The sequence below is a fragment of the Varanus komodoensis genome, unplaced genomic scaffold, assembly GCF_004798865.1.
Source record: "Varanus komodoensis strain SLA01 unplaced genomic scaffold, ASM479886v1 scaffold33, whole genome shotgun sequence".
NCBI classification, from domain to species: Eukaryota; Metazoa; Chordata; class Lepidosauria; order Squamata; family Varanidae; genus Varanus; species Varanus komodoensis.
The window spans coordinates 7758047-7778118 of NW_025335817.1; the positions used below are offsets into that span (position 1 = coordinate 7758047).

The 20072-nt window shown below is 41.9% G+C and overlaps 1 protein-coding gene across 2 annotated transcripts in view; it reads left to right on the forward strand.

The window, feature by feature from the left end:
* Window positions 1–377: 377 nt before the first annotated feature.
* TRPM7 (transient receptor potential cation channel subfamily M member 7) overlaps window positions 378–20072 on the forward strand; it is a 79219-nt gene continuing 59524 nt past the window's right edge. Inside the window, exon 1 of one of the 2 annotated variants that reach the window (XM_044438566.1) lies at window positions 378–697. In XM_044438566.1, the coding sequence (XP_044294501.1) occupies window positions 695–697 (3 nt within the window). In that variant the 5' untranslated portion in view covers window positions 378–694. Of the gene's footprint in view, window positions 698–15345; window positions 18873–20072 lie in introns of those variants that run through there. The other variant, XM_044438567.1, reaches the window with a different exon arrangement.

The following is a 20072-nucleotide window of genomic DNA, read 5'->3' on the forward strand; positions in this document are numbered from 1 at the left end:
TCCTCAAGATCCTACTGTTTTGGGAAGACCACGGTTTGTTCTTTACGCTTTAAATTGTAACTTTTATATGGGTTTTCACTGGTTCTATTTCATATTCGTACTTTTCGGCTTCACCTGCAACAGCGGCTTCAGTGAATCGAAAACATACGTGCCGTAGGATACACAGGTTCTCACTGCTAGCGGAAAAACCCCCCTCCGAGACGGCGAGCGATCTGACAGCGACGCTCCCCGCTCCGGCCCGGCGCGAGGGCAGCGAAGGCGGGAGAGCTGCCGGGCGGGGCGGCGCGAGCTGACGCGGCAACGCCGCTGCGCTCGAGCCGGGCCAGTCGCACAATTATGAGAAGGAGCCGCCAGGCCGCTCCTGCCGCCGCCGCCAGCCGTCTCAGCCCCGCCGCCAGCGCTGGAGCCCCAGCCGGAGCCTGCCCCGAGCCGTCCCCGCCGTATCGGCCGCCCCCTCAGGAGCTCCCCTCAGGCGACGCCGCCGCCGCCGCTGCTCCTCCTCCTCCTCCCCTCGGCCGGCCCGTTCTTTTTCCCGCCCGGCCCCGCGCAGCTGCCGAGCTCAGCCCCGATAGATGGAGACAGGCCCCGCCACCGCCGAAGCCGAACCACGAGCAGGAGCCGCCGCAGCCACCGCCCGGCGTGAGGGGAGCCAGAGCCGCCGGCGCCGAGACCCCGCTGCCTGCCTCTGAGGAGAATGGTGAGGCGTGCCGGGGACGGGAAGGAACCGGGGGCCGGGAGGGCGGGCGGGAGGGACGGCGGTGGCAGCGGCAGCCTCGGTGTGCTTTCGGCTGGAGCGTGGGCTTAGCCCCGGAGCCTGTTTGCTTTGCGGGGGCGCCTTCCCGCCCGCAGGGACACCCTGGCTAGCGCGGAGTAGCCACCACACACGGGCAGCCCTCGTCAGATGGCAGAGCAGGGGCAAAGGTTTCCGGGAAGCGTGAGCCCCTGAACCTTGCTCTTGGAAAGTAGGCGGTTTCCTACAGTAGTATTTTCCAGAAGGCAGCCGGTTAGTCTGTTGCAGCAAGGTTGTCAACAGTCTCGTGGCGCGTTGAAGACTTAAGCGCACAATCTGATGCATGTTTACCCTGAAAAAAAAGTCCTACAATTCCCAGCGTGCCCCAGCCAGCAGTGCTCTCTTGGGGATGCTGGGAGTTGTAGGACGTATTTTTCTGTCTAAACATGCATCGGATTTCTCCCAAGTTGGCCAACGTTGTTGCTGTTTTCCATATTAATGTCCTATTTGTGTCGTAGTGGTGATAATTGCAATTATATAGTGTAACAGAAGGAGGGCACAGGTAGGTGAAGGAAAGTGCGTGAGAGAAGATTGAGTCCCAGTTCCCAAGATTGCATTCTAAACCAGCTTTTTTCACCCTGGTGCCCTTCAGAGGTCCAACTCAACTCCCATCATTCCCATACAGCATGGGTCATGGGTTGGAATTAGTTCAGCATTTGGAGGGCACCAGGTTGGGGAGGTGGATCTAAAGAAACTGTTCAGCTAGTCCATAGCATAGCATTCACTTACTCAGGGCAGTGGGGGGATTTAAATGAAATTTACACTCCTTGGCTTCCCTCAAATGTGATCCAGTTATTCTGACCTCGCTCATATAGCCATACAGATGAAGCATAGCAAAGGCTTACTGGCAGGGTAACAAAATAATGGAAATAATGCATAGGATATATCTGTGTGTCAGGGTCTGTTAGGTCTTGGCCATATGCCACTTAATACCAGTTGCAGGGTGTCAAGAGGGGAAGGGTTGTTTCCTTCATGTCCTGCTTCTGGGCTTCCTGGAGGCAACTAAGTGGGGCTAGGTATAACTTTGGTCTGATTTGGCAAGGCTTTTCTTATGTTAACAAGACTCTTCCCCCTCCACCCTATTCTTATGTTAACAAGTCTCTTTTCTCCCCTCCACCCTTTTGTTTTTCAAATTAAATACTATCCATACTAAAAAAGAAGCCCATAGCAGGGATATCTTAGTTCCCCATATTTGTACTTTTTACATCACTTGACCCTGAGGCTACTCTTTTGTATGTTAAACCCTGCCAGGAATGTCTTATAAAGCAGACAAATCTGTATGAGAGGGACACCTTTCCTTCTAGTTACAAAGGGTGTAATTTGGCTCCTATCTCTTTGCATACAGGTAACAACATTTGTTGTGTCTTTAATCAGGAAGAGAAAGAAGCAACCTTTCATTTAGTCCCTGTATATCAAGTGTGGCAACCTTTTCTGTCAAAGGCCATTCATTGACAGGGAGAAAAAAATGAATTGTGTGCCACCCACAGGAAGGATGCCTGCTGAGGGCTAGCCTGATTCTTGCTTTCTAAATCAGCCTAGTTGATGCCTGAACCTTGGGTGGGAGGCTGTCTGAGTCTAGGTGAGCTTTGAGTATTTGGCTCAATCTAGCTGTTGACTGTATTAAATTAAGGAACAGACCGAATTCAGTCTACCTGCTGTTGGTTACCATCTCCAGGTTTCCCACCTTTACCATCACAAAATCCCACAAAGCGCTTAATTCCATCCCTTTTCCACTATTACTGTGACTACCAAGCTCAAAATGTACCTGTTCAGATACTTGTAGATATTTCAGCAATTGGAGGAGGCAGGTAGAAGAGAGAACAAAAGTTTTAAACTGTATCATACAGCAGGCCTTCCCATAGAGAGGAGACAAAGCTTGCATGGAATATTATTTGATATCTCTAGCAAACAGTTTAAGGAATGACAATTAACTTTTTATAGCTGGCCAGGGATACTCTCCTGTCTCTAGAACAGACAGATCTCTAGAGCAGACAGTTCTATAATTATGCTTGCCACCCTTCCACATTTTTCCTCACACTATTGGTATCTTGTTGTATTGAAGGCAAATGGGAGGACTTCTGTGCTTTTATGATCTCTATGCATTCTCATACATCTGTTACCAGATGTTAACTTTGGGCATATGTATATAACCATGAACCCTTTATAAATGTACCTTTCTATGGGACGTTTGACTTTGGCTGTAGTGTTTTAGTAGAATGATGAGCATACACAAAGAGACATATCTTAAAAAATAGGATAATTTTACTGAACACAGCAATGAAAACTATTCACGCTAATTCTTGGGAATTAGCAAGTTGGTGTTAGACACTGTATGAACTCTAGATTATGACCTGAACAGATTAAGCAAATACAGTAAAAGTTTAGCTGGAGAATGTAAGCATCCATTCACTGGATATGACTAGTGTGAAATTAGCTCAAATGCCTGTGTCTCAATTAACAAAGGGCTGTGATGTAGCAAAGACTAAGTCATGGACATTTATGGAGCATTTGGGTTGAACTGGGCTGCATTGTGTCTCTGAATGAACTGTGACGTTTGGGCTAACCAAATTGCAGCCCTAAAGCTGCCAGGAGAGAGGTTTGGGGATGAGAAGACATGAGCAGGGAGGAAAAAAGTGTTCATGCATACTTGTCTTCAGTGGCAGGTGGAGTGCCAAGGCTTGTCCTTGCACAGAGCCACAGCAGCAAATGGGGAGTGCAAGACTATACATGTAACTCCAGTGCTCAGTTGCCAGTGCTTTGTGCTGTGTATGCCTGTTCTTTCCTCTGTTGGCTCTTTATTGTGCTTCATGGCAAATTGTATATCAAATCAGCTTCTGTGGAGAATTTCGCTTGATTGCAATGAAGATGAAGAAGAAATAAGAAGAACCCAGAAGGAAGACTGACTGAGATCTCTCTCTTTGGATGAACCAGTGAGGGATGCTTTGGCTTTGAACCAAAAACTGGTTCAAGAATAGACTGAATTGCTATACATTCACAGAAGGCATATAAGAGGAAGTTAGTATAGGAGTGGAGGAAGGACCTCGAGAAGATAAGAGAGGGCTGAAGCAGACTTTTTCTTGCATCCCATTGGATTCTTCCTAGAGATGACATTGGGATGGGGAAATTCTTGAGGTTTTAGTAAAGGAAGGAATCCTTGAAAGAGGCTGCAGACAGGCTGCAACTTCAGTTAAAGTGAGGACCTAGATAGTCAGAACTTGTGTTCTGAGACAGGGGTCTGATGCAGGTTGACAGAATTACACTTTCATGACTTAGCCCCTACACCTCTGAAATCACTCTAATGGATACAACCAGGTCGAGCTGGGCTTACTTTGTAATCAAGCAATTTCAGTAGTATAGTAGTGCCTTACTTTGGGGGTGGGCTAGGAACAGTGGTGGCTTGAAGCCTGAATTCTTATGGGGTGGAAGTTAAACAAAGTCCAGTGAAGACAATAAAACAAAAGGAGAGAAGAGTCTTGAGCTGAATCATTGCTGGATTTAGACAACCAGACAAAGGGATTAGGGTGGCTCCTTTTTAAAGCTATCAATGCTCCTGAAAGGTCTAATTTGGAATGGGATAGGTTGCTGGGCTCTAAAGCTGTAGTGCTCAAAATTTGGAAATTGTCTACCAATGATTATATGTCACCTGCAAGGGAAATCACTGAGTTCCTAGTAATTGTATGCATATTTATTTCTCTGAGTGCTGTGTCCAATTATGGGGCAGTTAATCAAGAACTTCTTGGTTGAGCAGTGTTGTTAAACCTGGACCTGAGTATATGACTTAGTATTGCTTCCTTAATGACAAGTACACCTGCTAAATTGTTCTTTAATGTCTTTAAGCCTTGTATATGAAAATGAAAGCTTTAAGTCCATTCTAAGCTGAATTTCTTAAAGTGAACATACAATATTCTACCAAATACCAAAGGGGGGTATGTTCTTGCACCAAGCCGCTTGGCTATACTACCCATTCAAAACCCCATTATGTAGAGCAGGTTTTTTTTCAGCCTGGGACCTTCCTGATGTTTTGGACTAAAATTCCTGGCTGGACCATGCTGGCTAGGACTCATGGAAGTTGAGGTTGGGGAAGGGTGATATACAGAGACTCGTCAAGACACCTGGCACTTCAATAGAGTTCCATTTCATGGAACTGCTTAATATGACTCCAGCTGTAGCATTTTAGTATACAGCTGGTGGGTGGAAAGAATGCTTTGGCCTATCATTTTCTGCCACATATAATGGATATTTCAAAAAAGGCAGTTCTTGCAAGTTCATAAGAACAGATATTGTGTAGAAAAGGTCTTCCATGATTTTAAATTCTTAGAGTACTGCCATCTCCTTCCCTTTGCTGAAACCTATATCTAGACATCCACATAGCATCTGCATAAACCTATATGGGAACATGCCCAAGGAATAGATCCAATAGATTTACAATCCAACAACATCTAGGAGACCATATATTCTCTACTTTTGCTACAGATAAAACATTCCCCAGCTTCACAAATTACACATGTCCCTTCCCCCTGTTTCCCCACCCCACTAAAGCTGCTATGCTCAAGATAGGAGTGGATTTTTAAAAAATTCAGCTGGATAAAACCTCACAGATCAGAGGCCTCATAGTTTTTAAGAGTGATATTTCCATATTTTTGAATACTTGATCTAGGAATCATCCAAAGTTTTGTTTTAGGTTAGAGAAGTAAAGATCCACAGCTTTTTAAGAGAAAAGAGCCTTTTCTCTTAATACAGTAGACTCAGTTAACCTGGCATCCATGGGATTTGGTGGATGCTGGATAAATGTAGTTTCTGGTTGCTTAAGAGTTACTAAAATAGGCCTAACTAATACTATACCCCTTACGGTACTGTAACGTACCATACCGTACTGTACCATAAACTCTGTGTTGATATTAATATTGAAATACAGTAATTAAAAGCAGATAAAGACAAACTTCTATCTTTTGAGACTGAGCCTTAATGTCATAGATCACTGATGAACCAGCATTAAATTCCTCCATGAGCACTGCATGATTCTCACCTTTCTCAAGCCTCTTGCATATTTCCATCTTCTGCTTGAGGGTAAGCATTTATTCTTACTTGGGACCTGTTTTGGCATACTTGGTTGGGTGAGAATCCAAAATTTGAATAACAATAAATCCCAAGAACATGGTGAATTGGTGCTGTGTGGAAGATAAACATGTGGACTTACTCGCATAGGTGAGTGGCATGCCAAGTTTAAATTTACATTTCCACTGGAAATTGGTTTTATTTTAATTTTTATTTAAAGTATTATTTCTTTGATTTTTTGTCAGTTGCTTGACAGTGTCAGTTGCTTGAATTTCTGTTAACTAAGAGTCTACTGTACGTTGTTCCAAAATGCCTTTACTGGCAAATAAGCTTGTTTGACTGGAGCTTAATACAAGTAATACATGCATAGGATTGAAGTTTAAGACTGGTAGTTTTAATAAGGAAATGCTTTAATATATTAAATATTGGTTTACTCCTAAACAAAGGCTGCTTCATTAACTTCCAGTTGCTTTCCCTATTGACTGATAATGTAGTTCCATGACATTCCTTTTGATTTTCATCTTACCAGCCTGCCAGCACTTTAAGATCATCTACAAATGTCCTTCTCATTTTCCCATGTTTGAGGGCACTTGGGTGGGTAAATATATGATACAAGCCTTCTCTGCAGTGGCTCCATAATTTGTTAGGCCCCATTATTGCATCCTTTTAGGAAAGCCCTGAAAATGTACTACTTTGACCTTCACCTGATTATGCTTTCCTGGACAATTCTGATTTGCATCAGTAATTATGTTGTGAGTTTCTAGTACTGTCTAGGTCAAATGTTTTATTGTTGATGTTTGTTGTTTTTATGCATTTTTGTTGCACAGAACAAACCACAGTATGTATAACCAATGGTTGGGCTTCCTGTGACTTGTTCTTCACCCTCAGTCCTCCTACTGGCCCTCAGAAGAATCCAAAGTGCTTTTGCAGCAAACTCCGTCTTGTCTTTTTGTTCCCTGGAGTTATTTTTTTAAAATAAAAATAGTGGTTCTGAAATATACAAAGGGAGTAAGTTTTTGTTAGTCAGGTTCCTTGTATGTTTCAGTAGTCAATGGGCTCACCAACTTGAGATGAGTTAGGTACACCAAAAAGTGAGTCAGGAAACAGTATCTCTCACTTGATAGTGTAATCCTTTCACTTTTAAGTGGTGAACTGATACTTTTTAGTGTCTTCCTCCCATTAACCACTTTCCCAAGACTAGCAAGTCCAGAAAGAGGAGGTGCTGGTTCCCCTGACTTTTTGTGGCTTTTCTGGGAGCACTTATTGCTACAGTTAGAATTTGGGCTTCAGTGCCATTTAAGCATTAGTTGGGGGCAGTCACTGATGAAGGAGGCTAGATTGTAAAGAGCAGCATAGGCTTCTTGTTGCATTTGCTGAGCAGCAGCAGCAACCCATGATAAAATTGTCCTCCCAAGTTTGGATGATATGGCATAGCAGCATAGATTCTCAGGCTGGCTGCTCACAATGGGTTGTCATGTCACATGAACCCAGAGAAAGTATGGTTTATCACATGCAGAGATAGATGTGCTTAAAATCACTGAAATCAATGAGACTTAGACTGCAAAGGTTAGACATGCAAAGTTATGTAGTATTGATCTATGCAAAATCATGCTGTATAGACTTGCAAAACAGCCTTTTCTACATTTTTCACAAATAGCCTTTTTGCTACTTAAAATATATTCTCTTAGGCTTGCATAATTTCAAGGATTCTACATTATATGCTAGCTGAAAATATGTGTATTTCTCCACTACATGCCAACATCTTGTTAGTGTTATGGTTTTGGTTTTTGTTTTGCTGTTAAATGCTGTATCAGGAGGCTAATTGAAAGCAGCAGCTCTAACTTTATACAGTTGCTTTTCAAGTGGTGTTTCTGATTGTGTGGTTGTAGATATACTTCATGTTTCAAACAAAACATGTAATTATTAGCAGTAATTTGTAAAAATCTATTCTCACTTAAGCTTGAAAATTGAAGTTTCATTATTAGTTAATTTCAGGCTTGTTCTATAGTTGCCAAGGACTTATATACACAATTAAAGTTCAGGGGTATTTGTCTAAGTTTTGTCAGAGAAAAGGCTACTTCAACCCTTCAGGTCATCTATATATGCTTATTCCATCCACTGGAGAAAGAGCCTATTGTTGTTGTTCTCATGATCACTATCCTGGAATGAAACAGAAATGCGATGAAAACCCCCTAATTTTACCAGGCTTCACAGTCTAAATCTTCCAAATGTGCATAAGGGACTGAATTCAATAGGATTTCAAGTAAGTGTGTTTGGGATTGAAGCCCTGAACGATGCAATGCATGTGGAGATTATTATTCGAGGGTAACTAATTATGTAATCAGGAATTGTAAAGTGTTAGCCTTTATTCAATTTATTAGTTATATTAAATCACCACGTGAAACTATTCAAGAAAAAACATAAGGGTGTATGTCTTAAATCAGTTCCATTCTGTTTAGATGACTTTATGTATATGACATACATTTCTGTTACAAAGTATACTTTTAAGCTGTGTAAATGTACTTAAGTACTCAAACTCTAAAAAAAAAAAAACCTCTTGTAGATTTTTGCAGTGATACAATACTTGGACCAGGTGCTATAGTTTACAAGTTTTACTTGATCTCTTGGCAAGAAAACATTGTAAATGCCTAGTGTGCTGAAACTTTTATAGACTAATGTAACACAAACATTTTTAACATTGTAGAGCCAACCTACTCTGAAACAGTACTTTCAATAGCAAAACTAGGGTTGATGGTACAATGTTAGCACGCTGTTGTGTTAGTCTGCAAAGCTTTCAGCACATTATAGTCATTTGCAAAGTTTTGTGAATGGTGAGGAATGTGAAATAAAAACATTTCTGTAGAACCTTAATTTCCTGGACATGTTTCTTTAAGTAATAATTACAGGAAAATGAAAGATTGGCTCAGCAAACATTAAAATCAAATCAGTAACTACCAATCTGATGGCTTTGTCTCCAGGTCAGTACAACTCTTCCATCACCAAAGTTTCATCTGTTTGCATCTACAGAATTATGCTTGAGGTATCAGTGGTATAGAAACTCAAGACATTTGCAAATGTAAATTGTGCTTCAGACTTTAACTGTCCCTTCTACTAGATTTTTCTCATTGACTAGGATCTGATGACACAACCCACAGTGTGTTAACACATTATCTAAACCAATCAGTTTTCCCAGGTTTGTAAATCACCCTGGTTGCCATGGTTTGTTCTAAGGGTTAATTAGCCCATCATGGTTTAATGTGTCATCTGAACCCAAACAATATAGTAAGCCTCAGTCGAGTTAAGAGAATTAAGAGTACCTTGGTTGAAGTGGCAAAAAGTGTTTCTTCTCTGGCCAAGGGGCTCTAATTGATGACAGCTTACAAAATCTGGCTGTTCCACTCTCCCTCTTGCCAGTGGCAGAAGGAGAGTGGGATTGTGTCAGTAGAAGCCCAGGGGAAGCCATCAGGTTCTGCAGTGTGCTCCTTCACAGACCTCAGCGTCGAAAGAGAAAATGGAGCTGGGTGGGTGGCACTGCTGCCTGCTTGTACCACCTTCCCAGGCTCAGAAAGGACTTGAGAATGGGCAAAGGGTAGATCCTGCGACTGCAGCAGTGGCAGGCCAGAACAAGATGCTTTGTTTGCCTTAGAGGAAGGCAAATAGAGTGCCTTGGCAACCCCAGCTCCATTCCCACTTCTCCCACAAAAGGGGAAAATAGGGTGGGAGATATTATTTCCTATTATCTGCCACATATTAGCTCCTCCTTTCCAAGCAGGAGGAGTGTGAGACAGGTGGCACTAGTTCCTGCCCTGTGCCTCCTTTCCAAACTCCAAAGAGACCCAGAGGAACAGCAAAAGGCTCAGTAATATGGGCCGGGATGGTGTAGTTGTCTGGGCCTCCTCTTAGAGAGACCCAGTGGAACATGCCTCATCCCTGCCAGTGCTTGCTGCTCAACCATGGCAAATCACACCTGAGCAACGCAGAGGCTGTCTGAGTCTGTTGCTGTCTTGCTAGCTGTAGCAACCCACAGCTGACAAGTAGGCAAGACACAGTGATGGTCTCTGCAATCCTCCGCCGTCACTGCCACAGCCGATCAGCAAGTTGCCTCTCACTGGGCTTTTGAGCCCAGCACTAGGTGGCTTTTCCCTTACCGCTAGCTACTCCGAGTTCCTCACCCATTGCTCCTGCTGATTCTGGAAAAGTAGGATGCAGGGACATTGGATAGGGAAGTATACTTTTTGCCTCTGTCATCCTGCTCTCCTCACAGCACCTGCAGTGTCTCTGGGATACTGTGGGAGAACCAAGGGGGAAGAAGCAGTGGGAAGGAGGTATGGTGTGCTTTATCTGTTAAGGGGAATTTTATATGCTTATGCAGGTAAAATTTTCAATGGGGCAGGATTAATGTGTTACACAAAGCCTCTTATTGCTTTCTAAGAAGTGTTGGAAGTATTTTTAGACATGACCCCTTTGTGCTTGTATAGATAGTTACTGCTATAGTGGTCTGATAAATGACAGCCTGTTTGCAATACTTTTTCAGTTGTGAAAAAGTTCAGGTTCTTAAAGCAACTAACCAAAGGAAGAGTTAATCAATCTGTATTTCTTGGGGGAGTTACTAGTATTGGTACTGGTTATTGGTAGTTTCTGGATGTATATTTTAAAAGGCATCAGCAGATGTGATGACTGCAGCTTGCCTTGGAAGACTTACACTTTTATTAGGCATGTGATATATGACTGATTGCAGGGCTCTCTATATCACCAAATAGACTTCAATCCAAGAAATTACAAAACCCATATAACATTTCAAGAACATCCTGGTTGGTCACTGCACACTGTTTGGGCCTTGTGTGAAAAGAATGCTGCACCAAATGGAACTTGGTTCTATCTAGATTATGTTCTTAATTCACAAGCATGTGCATTCCTTTGTGTGATTACACAGATTATACAATGCAATAGGAGAATTGGCTTGAAAACATACTTTTTGACAACTTGCTTACAAGTTGGTATACTTGGCAAATAATTGTAGTTTGTTTTACTGTTTCCTTAATAGTGTGATGGACAGTGTAAAAAATGAAAAAGTAATTCTTATTAGGAGACTTTTGTGCAAAATGAATGTTTATGTACATCACTGTGAAATGTAGTTTTAATGAAGGTGAAATTTTAATGTCCTGTTGAATTTTGGTCTGATGGACCAGCACAGTTATCTGTTTTTCATTAGGGAAAAATATTAATGAAAACCCTTTTCAAAGAACAGTTGCAGGCCGTGGCAGGAGGAAAGAATGCTTAAACTTTTTGCTAGCTTTGTTAAAGTAAAATGGATACTCTGCTTAATGATACTGATAATTTAAAGAAAGCAATATCCTTCAATAAGGGTGGAGTGTTTTATACACTTATTCTTCTAGGTTTTGGTGGTGTAGCAGTATTATTACACCTTCCCTCAGATTGGGGCAGTGAGATAGTGATATGCTTGCAGTCATTCTTGGATGGCTTTGATTAGATGGCTGAGAGTAGAACTGATTTCCTGCTCCATGTCTGATGTTCTTATTGAGTAAACCATACATCTGCTTCATTATAAAACTTTTATTCACTTATAACCGCTGTCACCATTCTTTGCTGTATGTTTTCCATTATCAGCTGCTGTCTTTCAGATTAAATGCTTGGCTCCATTTTGAGCAACTCTTTTTGAAAGGAATTACTGGGGAACATTAGCAGGAGGTTGCTGTTGCATTCATGTTCTACTTGTGGGTTTTCCACAGGCAGCTGCATCGGCTCACTGTGTAAACAAACTGCTGGACTAGATGGACCTTTGGTCTGATTCAGGATGGCTCTTGTAATGATGTGTTTTAATAACTAAGCAAAAAAGTGGAAATTTGCTTAAAACTACAAGGAAAGTTTGTAGCTCATATATTCAAAGAAGGTCTTTGTCTTTTTAGTTTTGCTGCTCTCTCCTAAGGTATAATGCATTTTGCTACTACCTCTACAAATTCTAATGGGATGTGTGTGGGAGACCTGTCAGTAAATAACACTCTGGATAAAGTGATTTCTCTTATTTTGTTCATTCTGTTCTTCAAAAAAATTGCTTTCCTGTTGGAGGTACCAATAACATTGGATGGACCTATGAGGAGCAGGAGCGCTGGGAAGTTTACCTGCATCTGAACCAACTTTTGTCTTTGGAATGGTTAACAGAGTACATCTGCTGTAGGCCTTTTCTCTTGCATGGTTAGTGTTAAAATTACAGCAAATTATTGTGTTTACTAGCAATGTATGGCTGTGAAAGTTGGACCATAAGGAAGGCTGAGTGCCGAAGAATTGAGGCCTTTGAATTGTGGTGCTGGAGGAGACTCCTGCGAGTCCCTTGGACTGCAAGGCAGTCAAACCAGTCAGTCCTAGAGATCAACCTGACTGCTCTTCAGAAGGCCAGATTCTGAAGATGAAACTCAAATACTTTGGCCACCTAATGAGAAGGACTCACTAGAGAAGAGCCCAATGCTGGGAACAATAGATGTCAAAAGAAGAAGGGGACGGCAGAGAATGAGGTGGCTGGGTGGAGTCACTGAAGCAGTGGGTGTGAGCTTCAGTGGACTCTGGGGGGATGGTGGAGGACAGGAAGGCCTGGAGGAATGTTGTCCATGGGGTTGGGATGGGTCAACTAACAACAACAAACAACAGTTGTGTTTACATCAGCACTAATCATGGCTAGCTTTTACAAGGGTTTACAAGCTTCTGATTCTGGTTTTAAATCTTGTAAACACTAATTGTAGTTAGTAGCATGACAAAAGTAACATATATTTAATACTAATCAAGGAAGGGGAGAAATTTGAATGGGTGAGGAGAGAAGCACAACACCCTCCTAATCCATTGACCATGTGTATAGATGTTCACATCTACAGACAATGCTGTAGACAATGCTGACAGAGCCATATCTTATCTATTTGCAGCTGAACTCATGAATTTCAGGAACATGTGCTGCTTGCAAGTGGCTTCCAGTTTCCATCAACAACTTATAAATGCCTCATATGCTGAAAACCAGAAGCATTTTGCATGTGGTTAATTAACCCATGGATTGGTGCTGAATGCTGCCATTATATCTGAATATTACCTACATTATTCAGATAAACTAAGGTGCAATGTTAGCACTGAGTTCTCAAACACTATATTGTATTTGTTCTTGAGTGAATAGTTTTGCATTTTTGGTTTTGCAGTTAATGAACAGGAAGAGTTCCCATTCATGCACACCCAAAGGCAGATGAGAGATGAGGATAAAGTAATTCTAGCTGTATGTTTTCATAGAACATTTGGTATGGTGTGACTTGTCTAGTTCAGGCAAGGTAACAAGGAAAACCAGCTAGCTGTAGGAAGTGTGTAAATGCAGAATCTAGTTAATATGTTTAGCAAACAAGCCATATAGCTTAAAGGTGTGAGCGCTTGCATGTTAAATGCTCTTTCTGCCTTGACGTTTCATCAGTTTGAAAGCCTTGTTTTGATGTTAAATTACTCAAAGTTTAGCACCTGCTTTGTTGTTTTTATTTACAGTTGTACAAATCAGCTGGCTTCAGCTGGGAGGTGCTGAGTCTTTCTGAAGTGACTGGCCTACTTTTCTGCCAAGTAGCCTGTCGGTGGCAGGGCTTTTAACAAGTGAATTTGTGACTAATTATTATTATTTTGATTTCTGTACCACTCCACAGCCAAAGCTCTGGGAGGTTTACACAGTCCATAAAAACATAATAAAAATATAAGAAAAATGCTAAAACACTTAAAACTTCTAATATAGATAATAAAAATAGACAATAACAAGGAATAACAAAAATGGTTAAAGTGCTGATGGGCTTGCATAATTAGACAGCTTTAGATTTGTGCTGCTTTTCATGGCCTTAAACGAAGTGGTGGTTGTAGTGAGATATTTCAGAATAGGGACTATTTTATAATTTGTTCACCTAATTCTTCCCTAAGTAAGTAACCTGTGAGCCGTAAGTTTGAGTATGAGAGAAGGTGAGAGAATTCCATCAGAGAAACTGTGGTTCCTGGGCCTGTACTGAATTGGTTGTCTTTCCAATTGAATCATTCACTATGGCTTCCTAATTCACTCTTTTGTTTCATATATTTAGGTTTCGGGTCCAATCCTACTCCTCTTTTTTCAGAAAAATTTCCTGGGAGTAGTAGGACTTCTGTCTGAATGAACATAGGATAGCACCTTTGCATATTATATTTCTTAGATTTGTAAATTTATTTATTTATTAAAACATTTTTATGCCGCCCCATTCGCTGAAGCCTCGGGGCGGCTTACAACACTAGATAAAACAATAAGTTAAAATATCCATATAAAATGATCATAATTTAAAACACACATAAAATACACCCTGGCCAGATAAAATTCAGTTGTATTAGCATTTAAAATGTTGCTTAAATAAAAAGGTCTTTGCCTGGCGCCGAAAAACAAATAATGACAGCGCCAGGCGGACCTCTCTGGGGAGCGCATTCCATAACTTAGGCGCCACCGCTGAGAAAGCCCTTCTCCGAGTAACCACCCTCCTAATTTCTCTCACGGAGGGCTCCCGGAGAAGGGCCTCTCCCGCCGATCTCAGGGGGCGACTGGGCAAATATGGATGTAAGCGCTCCTTCAGGTAACCAGGACCCAAGCCGTTTAGGGCTTTATAGGTCATTACCAACACCTTGAATTGGGCCCGGACTTCAATGGGGAGCCAGTGAAGCTGACGGAGAACTGGAGTCATGTGAACATAACGTCCAGTCCCTGTCAGCAGCCTGGCAGCTCTATTCTGAACCAATTGAAGTATCCGGACCATCTTCAAGGGTAGCCCCACGTAGAGTGCGTTACAGAAATCAAGACGGGAAGTCACCAGCACATGAGTCACTGTTGCAAGGCAGTTGTACTCCAGGTAGGGACGCAGCTGATGAATCAGCCGAAGCTGGAGGAAAGTGCTCCTCGCCGCTGTTGTCACCGGAGCTTCGAGTGAAAGCTCCGGGTCGAGGAGCACTCCCAAGCTGCGGACCTTGTCCCTAGGAGGGAGTGCAACCCCGTTCAGGACGAGGTTCAATTCACCTTCTCCGAAGCCCGAACCGCCAACCAACAGGACTTCCGTCTTGTCTGGATTGAGCTTCAGTTTATTGGCCCTCATCCAGCCCATTACCTCGGCCAGGCACCGGTTCAGTACAGCCACTGCCTCACCTGGAAAACGAGAGGTAGAGCTGGGTAACATCAGCATACTGATGGTTCTGCAGCCCACACCTCCTGATGACCTCTCCCAGCGGTTTCATGTAGATGTTAAACAGTAAAGGGGACCAAATGGAACCCTGTGGTACTCCATGGCAAAGCTGCCATGGCGCAGAGCCATAGTCCCCCAACACCACCTTCTGGAATCAGTCGTTGAGATAGGAGCGGAACCACCACAAAGCAGTGCCTCCGACCCCCAATCCCGCCAGACTATCCAGAAGGATACCATGGTCGATGGTATCGAAAGCCGCTGAGAGGTCCAGGAGAACCAACAGGGACGCACTCCCCCTGTCCCTCTCCCTGCACAGGTCATCGTACAGGGCGACCAAGGCAGATTCAGTACCGTACCCGGGTCTGAAGCCAGACTGAAATGGGTCCAGATAATCAAATAATTAAAGTTCTCTTGCCCCAAAGAAGCAATTGCATACTGTTTTAATGTGGTTATTACTTTGTGTTTACTGCCAGTCTTGTGTAATCATTCCTTTGTGTAATACCATGCATTTCCTTTCAGTGAATATTGCGCCACTCTTCCAACAAAGCTTTCATGCTTTCCTAATTTGTCTGTTCCCCCTCTATTTGGGTTTCAGTAGCCCTCATCCTACATCATTGAGTAACTAGCATTCTGCTCTATTCTGTACTGTAATTTACACATGAGAAGTTCTACCAGCTTGTACTTCTAAGACATTATCACAAATTGCCAAGACTAAAACATATCCAAATTTCAGCCTCCTGCCCTATATGGTTTTTCACTGTATAAACCAAAACATGTCAATGGCACAAAGATATCCACAACCTCTGTAGGAATTTTATACTTAGACAATATGCCCCAACAAAGAAACAAAAGAGAATTCAATAAAGATAATCTTGGGCTTATTTTAAAGGTAAGATTTTTAGCTAAACCCCCAGCAAACAGTATTAAAATACACTGAGGGAAAGAGTTGGTATGATTTTTTTAAATTTAGGAAGGCAAACTATTGTTAAAAGGTCAAGGGGCCAAGCATTGCTATGCAGATTTTCTCAGTGTGCATGGGGAGGGGGGAGAAATTACCTGCAGCTTAGAGCTAAAGGCCATTCTTATTTTGATTGAAATCAAATAAAATTTCAGCCAGAACAAAGGTTTTTCATATGCAGCATTTTTCTTGCCTGAGGCACTTTTGTCTGGGGTCAGAAAGGACCTCAAATGCAAGCAATGCTAGTTTTGTATTGAGGTCAGAAGATTTTAAGCACAGACTTGATAAGCTAAGGACATGCTTAAAATTGCCTCAATTTATTTTGACTGTTTAAAAGCCCTGCTGCATCAGACTGAATAGCTATCTGGTCCAGATTCCATTTCACACAGTGGCCAGATGCCAACAACGAGAATTCAAATACAAATGCAAATACAAATACATGCTATGGGTTATTAGACATACTTCTCTGGTAGCAAGTGCCATTGAATTACGTATGCTGATTCCTGAGTAAATGTACACAGGAAGAGTGTATAGATTGTACAATAGACATATTGAGGTTATTGCAATTACAAATGTATGCTGTTGTAAAAACCAGTATATTTTCTTAAATCCTCTGTTGGGTTTATTAAAGCAGTCAAAAATCACTAGTAAGTTGCTAAGTTACTGGGAAAAAACATAAAATGCCCGCCAGGATCAGAACCTCTCTAATGATGCCTGTCCTGAGGCCTACCACTGGCTATGCCATGCAGTTGATCACTGCTGCAGGCCCAGCATAAAATTGGACCCAGAACTCCCTGCTAGGTGTACCCGCGATCGGGATGAGTACCACCAGTGCCCCTGCAGCTCTGCAGCCTTGAAGGCACTATTCGCCAGTATCATGACAAGGGCACTCTGCATGTGACTGCTGCAGATCGCCATCAAGGGAGCCAGGTCAGAATCTCTCCCCTTGCTCAACCCCGTTGCTGTCCTCAGACTCCCCCCCCCCGCTCCTCTGACACCCATACCCTAGATTAGGACCTGGCTGTGTCTCCTGGAGGGAGGGGTCACTTCACAGATCTGGTCCTTTACATGGTGGATGACTTTGGTCTTCAAACATCCCAAGGCTGATCCCATTTTTGATGCTCTGGCCCCAGGGGACTCAATGCCAGTTTCCATCCCTGTCCTGCCTGCTCTACTGTGCATGGCTCAGCAGTCTTGAAAGGCCCCCGTGTGCGCCCTGGCCACATCAAGGAGGTTAGATTCCACCTATAAAGTGCTGGATAGGTTGTTTCCCTTCCTACACCAGTATCCTAAGCCTAAACTTCCATGGAGCATGGGTTCATTTATTTATTTATTAGATTTATATTCCACCTTTTTTCCAACAAACTCATAGTGGCTTACACCATTCTTCTTTATGGATGGCCACCAATTTTGGACTGCTTGAAGGGGAGATTGGGCAAATTTGTGAATGGGTATTAGTCCTGATGGCTATATGCTGTCCCCAGTATCAAAGATAGTATGCTAAAAGTTGTTGTGCACCAGTTGCTGGGAGCACAGGCAGGAGCGTGCTGTTCAATTCATGTCCAGCTGGGCAGCCACTGCGAAAAGAATGCTTGACTAGAGACCCTTGGTCTGATCCAGCATTTTTCTTCTTATTCTCTTAAGGCAGCAAACAATAAGTTACAGATAACATAAGAGTTATACAATACTGAATTTCATGCAGTAAAAGCACAATTAAAACCTACCTGTGCTGCAATCAAAAACCCTTCTGGTCTTCCTTTCTAGGAAATTCCTTTTCCTGGATGCGAACTGGTGAGAATCTTCCAAGATGTAAGATAGTAATTTACTATATCAAAATGGGGAAAAAACATTTAGTTGCTTGCATTTTTTTTCTTCCAAGTAAGTTAGGTTGCAAGATGATTAATGGGCCCTGGTCACTCAGTGAGTTAGGAATCTGAACCCAGGTCACTGTGATCCAAGCCTGATTCTTGAATCACAAGTTTAAATACTGAAATGCTTGTATGCATGGCAAATGATAGTCTATTGCATTGTAGGTAAGAGTTTTGCAGGCAACAGTTCAACTTCTTAAGGGAGAGGGAAAATAAATATCATTTACCTTTGTGACCCCTGGTTCCTTCCAAGTTGGATACCTGCCCAGATGTGGGTATGACACTGCAGTAATCTGGGAAATGTGTAGAACTATTTGAAACTTCTAATACTTCCTTCCAAGTTGGGTGTCTGCCAAGAAGTGGGTATGACTCTCTGGTAATCTGGGAAATGTGCAGAACTATTAGAAATTTCTACTGCTCTCTGTTTAGCTGGATAATAGTCTTCTCTTGGCACAAATGACATAGAATGAGTGTTAGGAGGCAATCTACAGACAGAAAACTGCCTGAGCTGCTTTATGTTTTCAGCAAATAAGCAGACAGTTTTGCATGAGACTGACTCATTTCAATTGAAAAGGAATATATTAAAAAGAATGTTACTGCTTTACACAGTGAAGCATGGGTTTTTTAATAATCAGATGTATATTTGTTTTAATTCTCCCCCCCGCCCAAAAAAAATTCAGAAGAGAAGGGGAAGCAAAGGAATGACTCAACCTTTTAAACCAATCAAGGCTCATTTGGTGAGTCAGGAGATTTCAAAACACTGCTTATGCCTTGGAAAAGGCTTTATATTTTTGTAAATGGGAATATAATACTTTGTATGGGGATTTTTTACAGCTCCCACAGCAGTTGCGCCCCCCCCCCCAAAAAAAAAAAGGGAACGAAGGAAAAAGAAGAAAACACATGCCTAAAAGTGGCACCACTGGGAATTCTTTCACTGGCAAGTAAATTACAGTGGGTCAAGTCTGGATTTAAACAAATGATGAGAGGTAAATACTGATTACCTTTTTCATTGTGCTTTCATAGGAGTTCTGCAATGTAGCCCTGAGGGTTGCTGTTCTAATGCACTGCAAAATGTTTGTTAAACGATTGAAGTTTCTAGCACTTAGCAAAGTTGATTTGTGATTCCTGGACTTTGGAGAGCTTGTGTTCTTAATTGTTTTTTCTACAAATCATTGAACAGTAAAGTTTGCCCTTTAAATGTATGTTCTGCACTGGTTGTATAGAGTGGTGTCGCTTCTTGCACTTTAAGTACCTAGACTGTATTCTGATATCTTAGTTTAGTGGTTTAAGAAGAACTCTGTTGTTGGAGACTATATCATTTTACTTCTGAAGCAGAGTATTTGCTTTGACAGTAGAATGTATACTACTTGTGATGCTGTCTGCTGTCACCAGAATATGAAATGTAGCAAAGCAGTTTATTTCTCCCTCCCCCAGCCTATTAATTTATAGCAAAATTCAAAGATCTGCTCGTAGAAATCTTCAGTATTATATTTCAAAAGGCTATTTTAAGTGTTTATAGTTATTTTAATATAAGAGACAAGGGGCTTCTTGGGAATAATTATATAGTTCTTAAGTGGCAAGCTTGATAAGGAGTGGCTTCTGTATTTAGCTTTTGAATTATAGAGTTTTAAGCAGAGGACACCTTTGGGATATGAAAAGCCTGTATTTTAATTTTTCATGTTTCACAAATTTAGGTACTGCCTTTATTGGTCTGATCAAAGGCTCAAGACATGTACTTTAATCAAAAGGAAATTTAGATTTTTTTCTTATTTTGGTAATATAGCAAGCTGAAAGGAATCCAAACTAAAGAGTGCAAGATGGGATTGGGATTGGTTCTCAAAAGAAGTATGGATTCAAATTTCCTATCTTAAGCTTTGCTGAAGTGTTCATATATGCACAAACACACCACATATTTTTGGTGGTATCTGGCAACTTTTTGGAAAAGAGATTTAAATATAGCTTGCTGCATGAGTTGGCTAGATAGTACTTCTTTGTCCTGCTTAAAACTCGGTAATTATAGAAATAGGTAACTTCAAAATTGCAATGAGAGCAAAAGAGCAAGACGTCTGTTGGGGTTTCTTGGAGCCAAGATGTTTAAACAACTGTAAGAAAATATATAACTTTACCTTTATCCTTCCATTATTTTCTGTATTCCAAAATAAAACTGTTTTGAAAGCATGACTGAT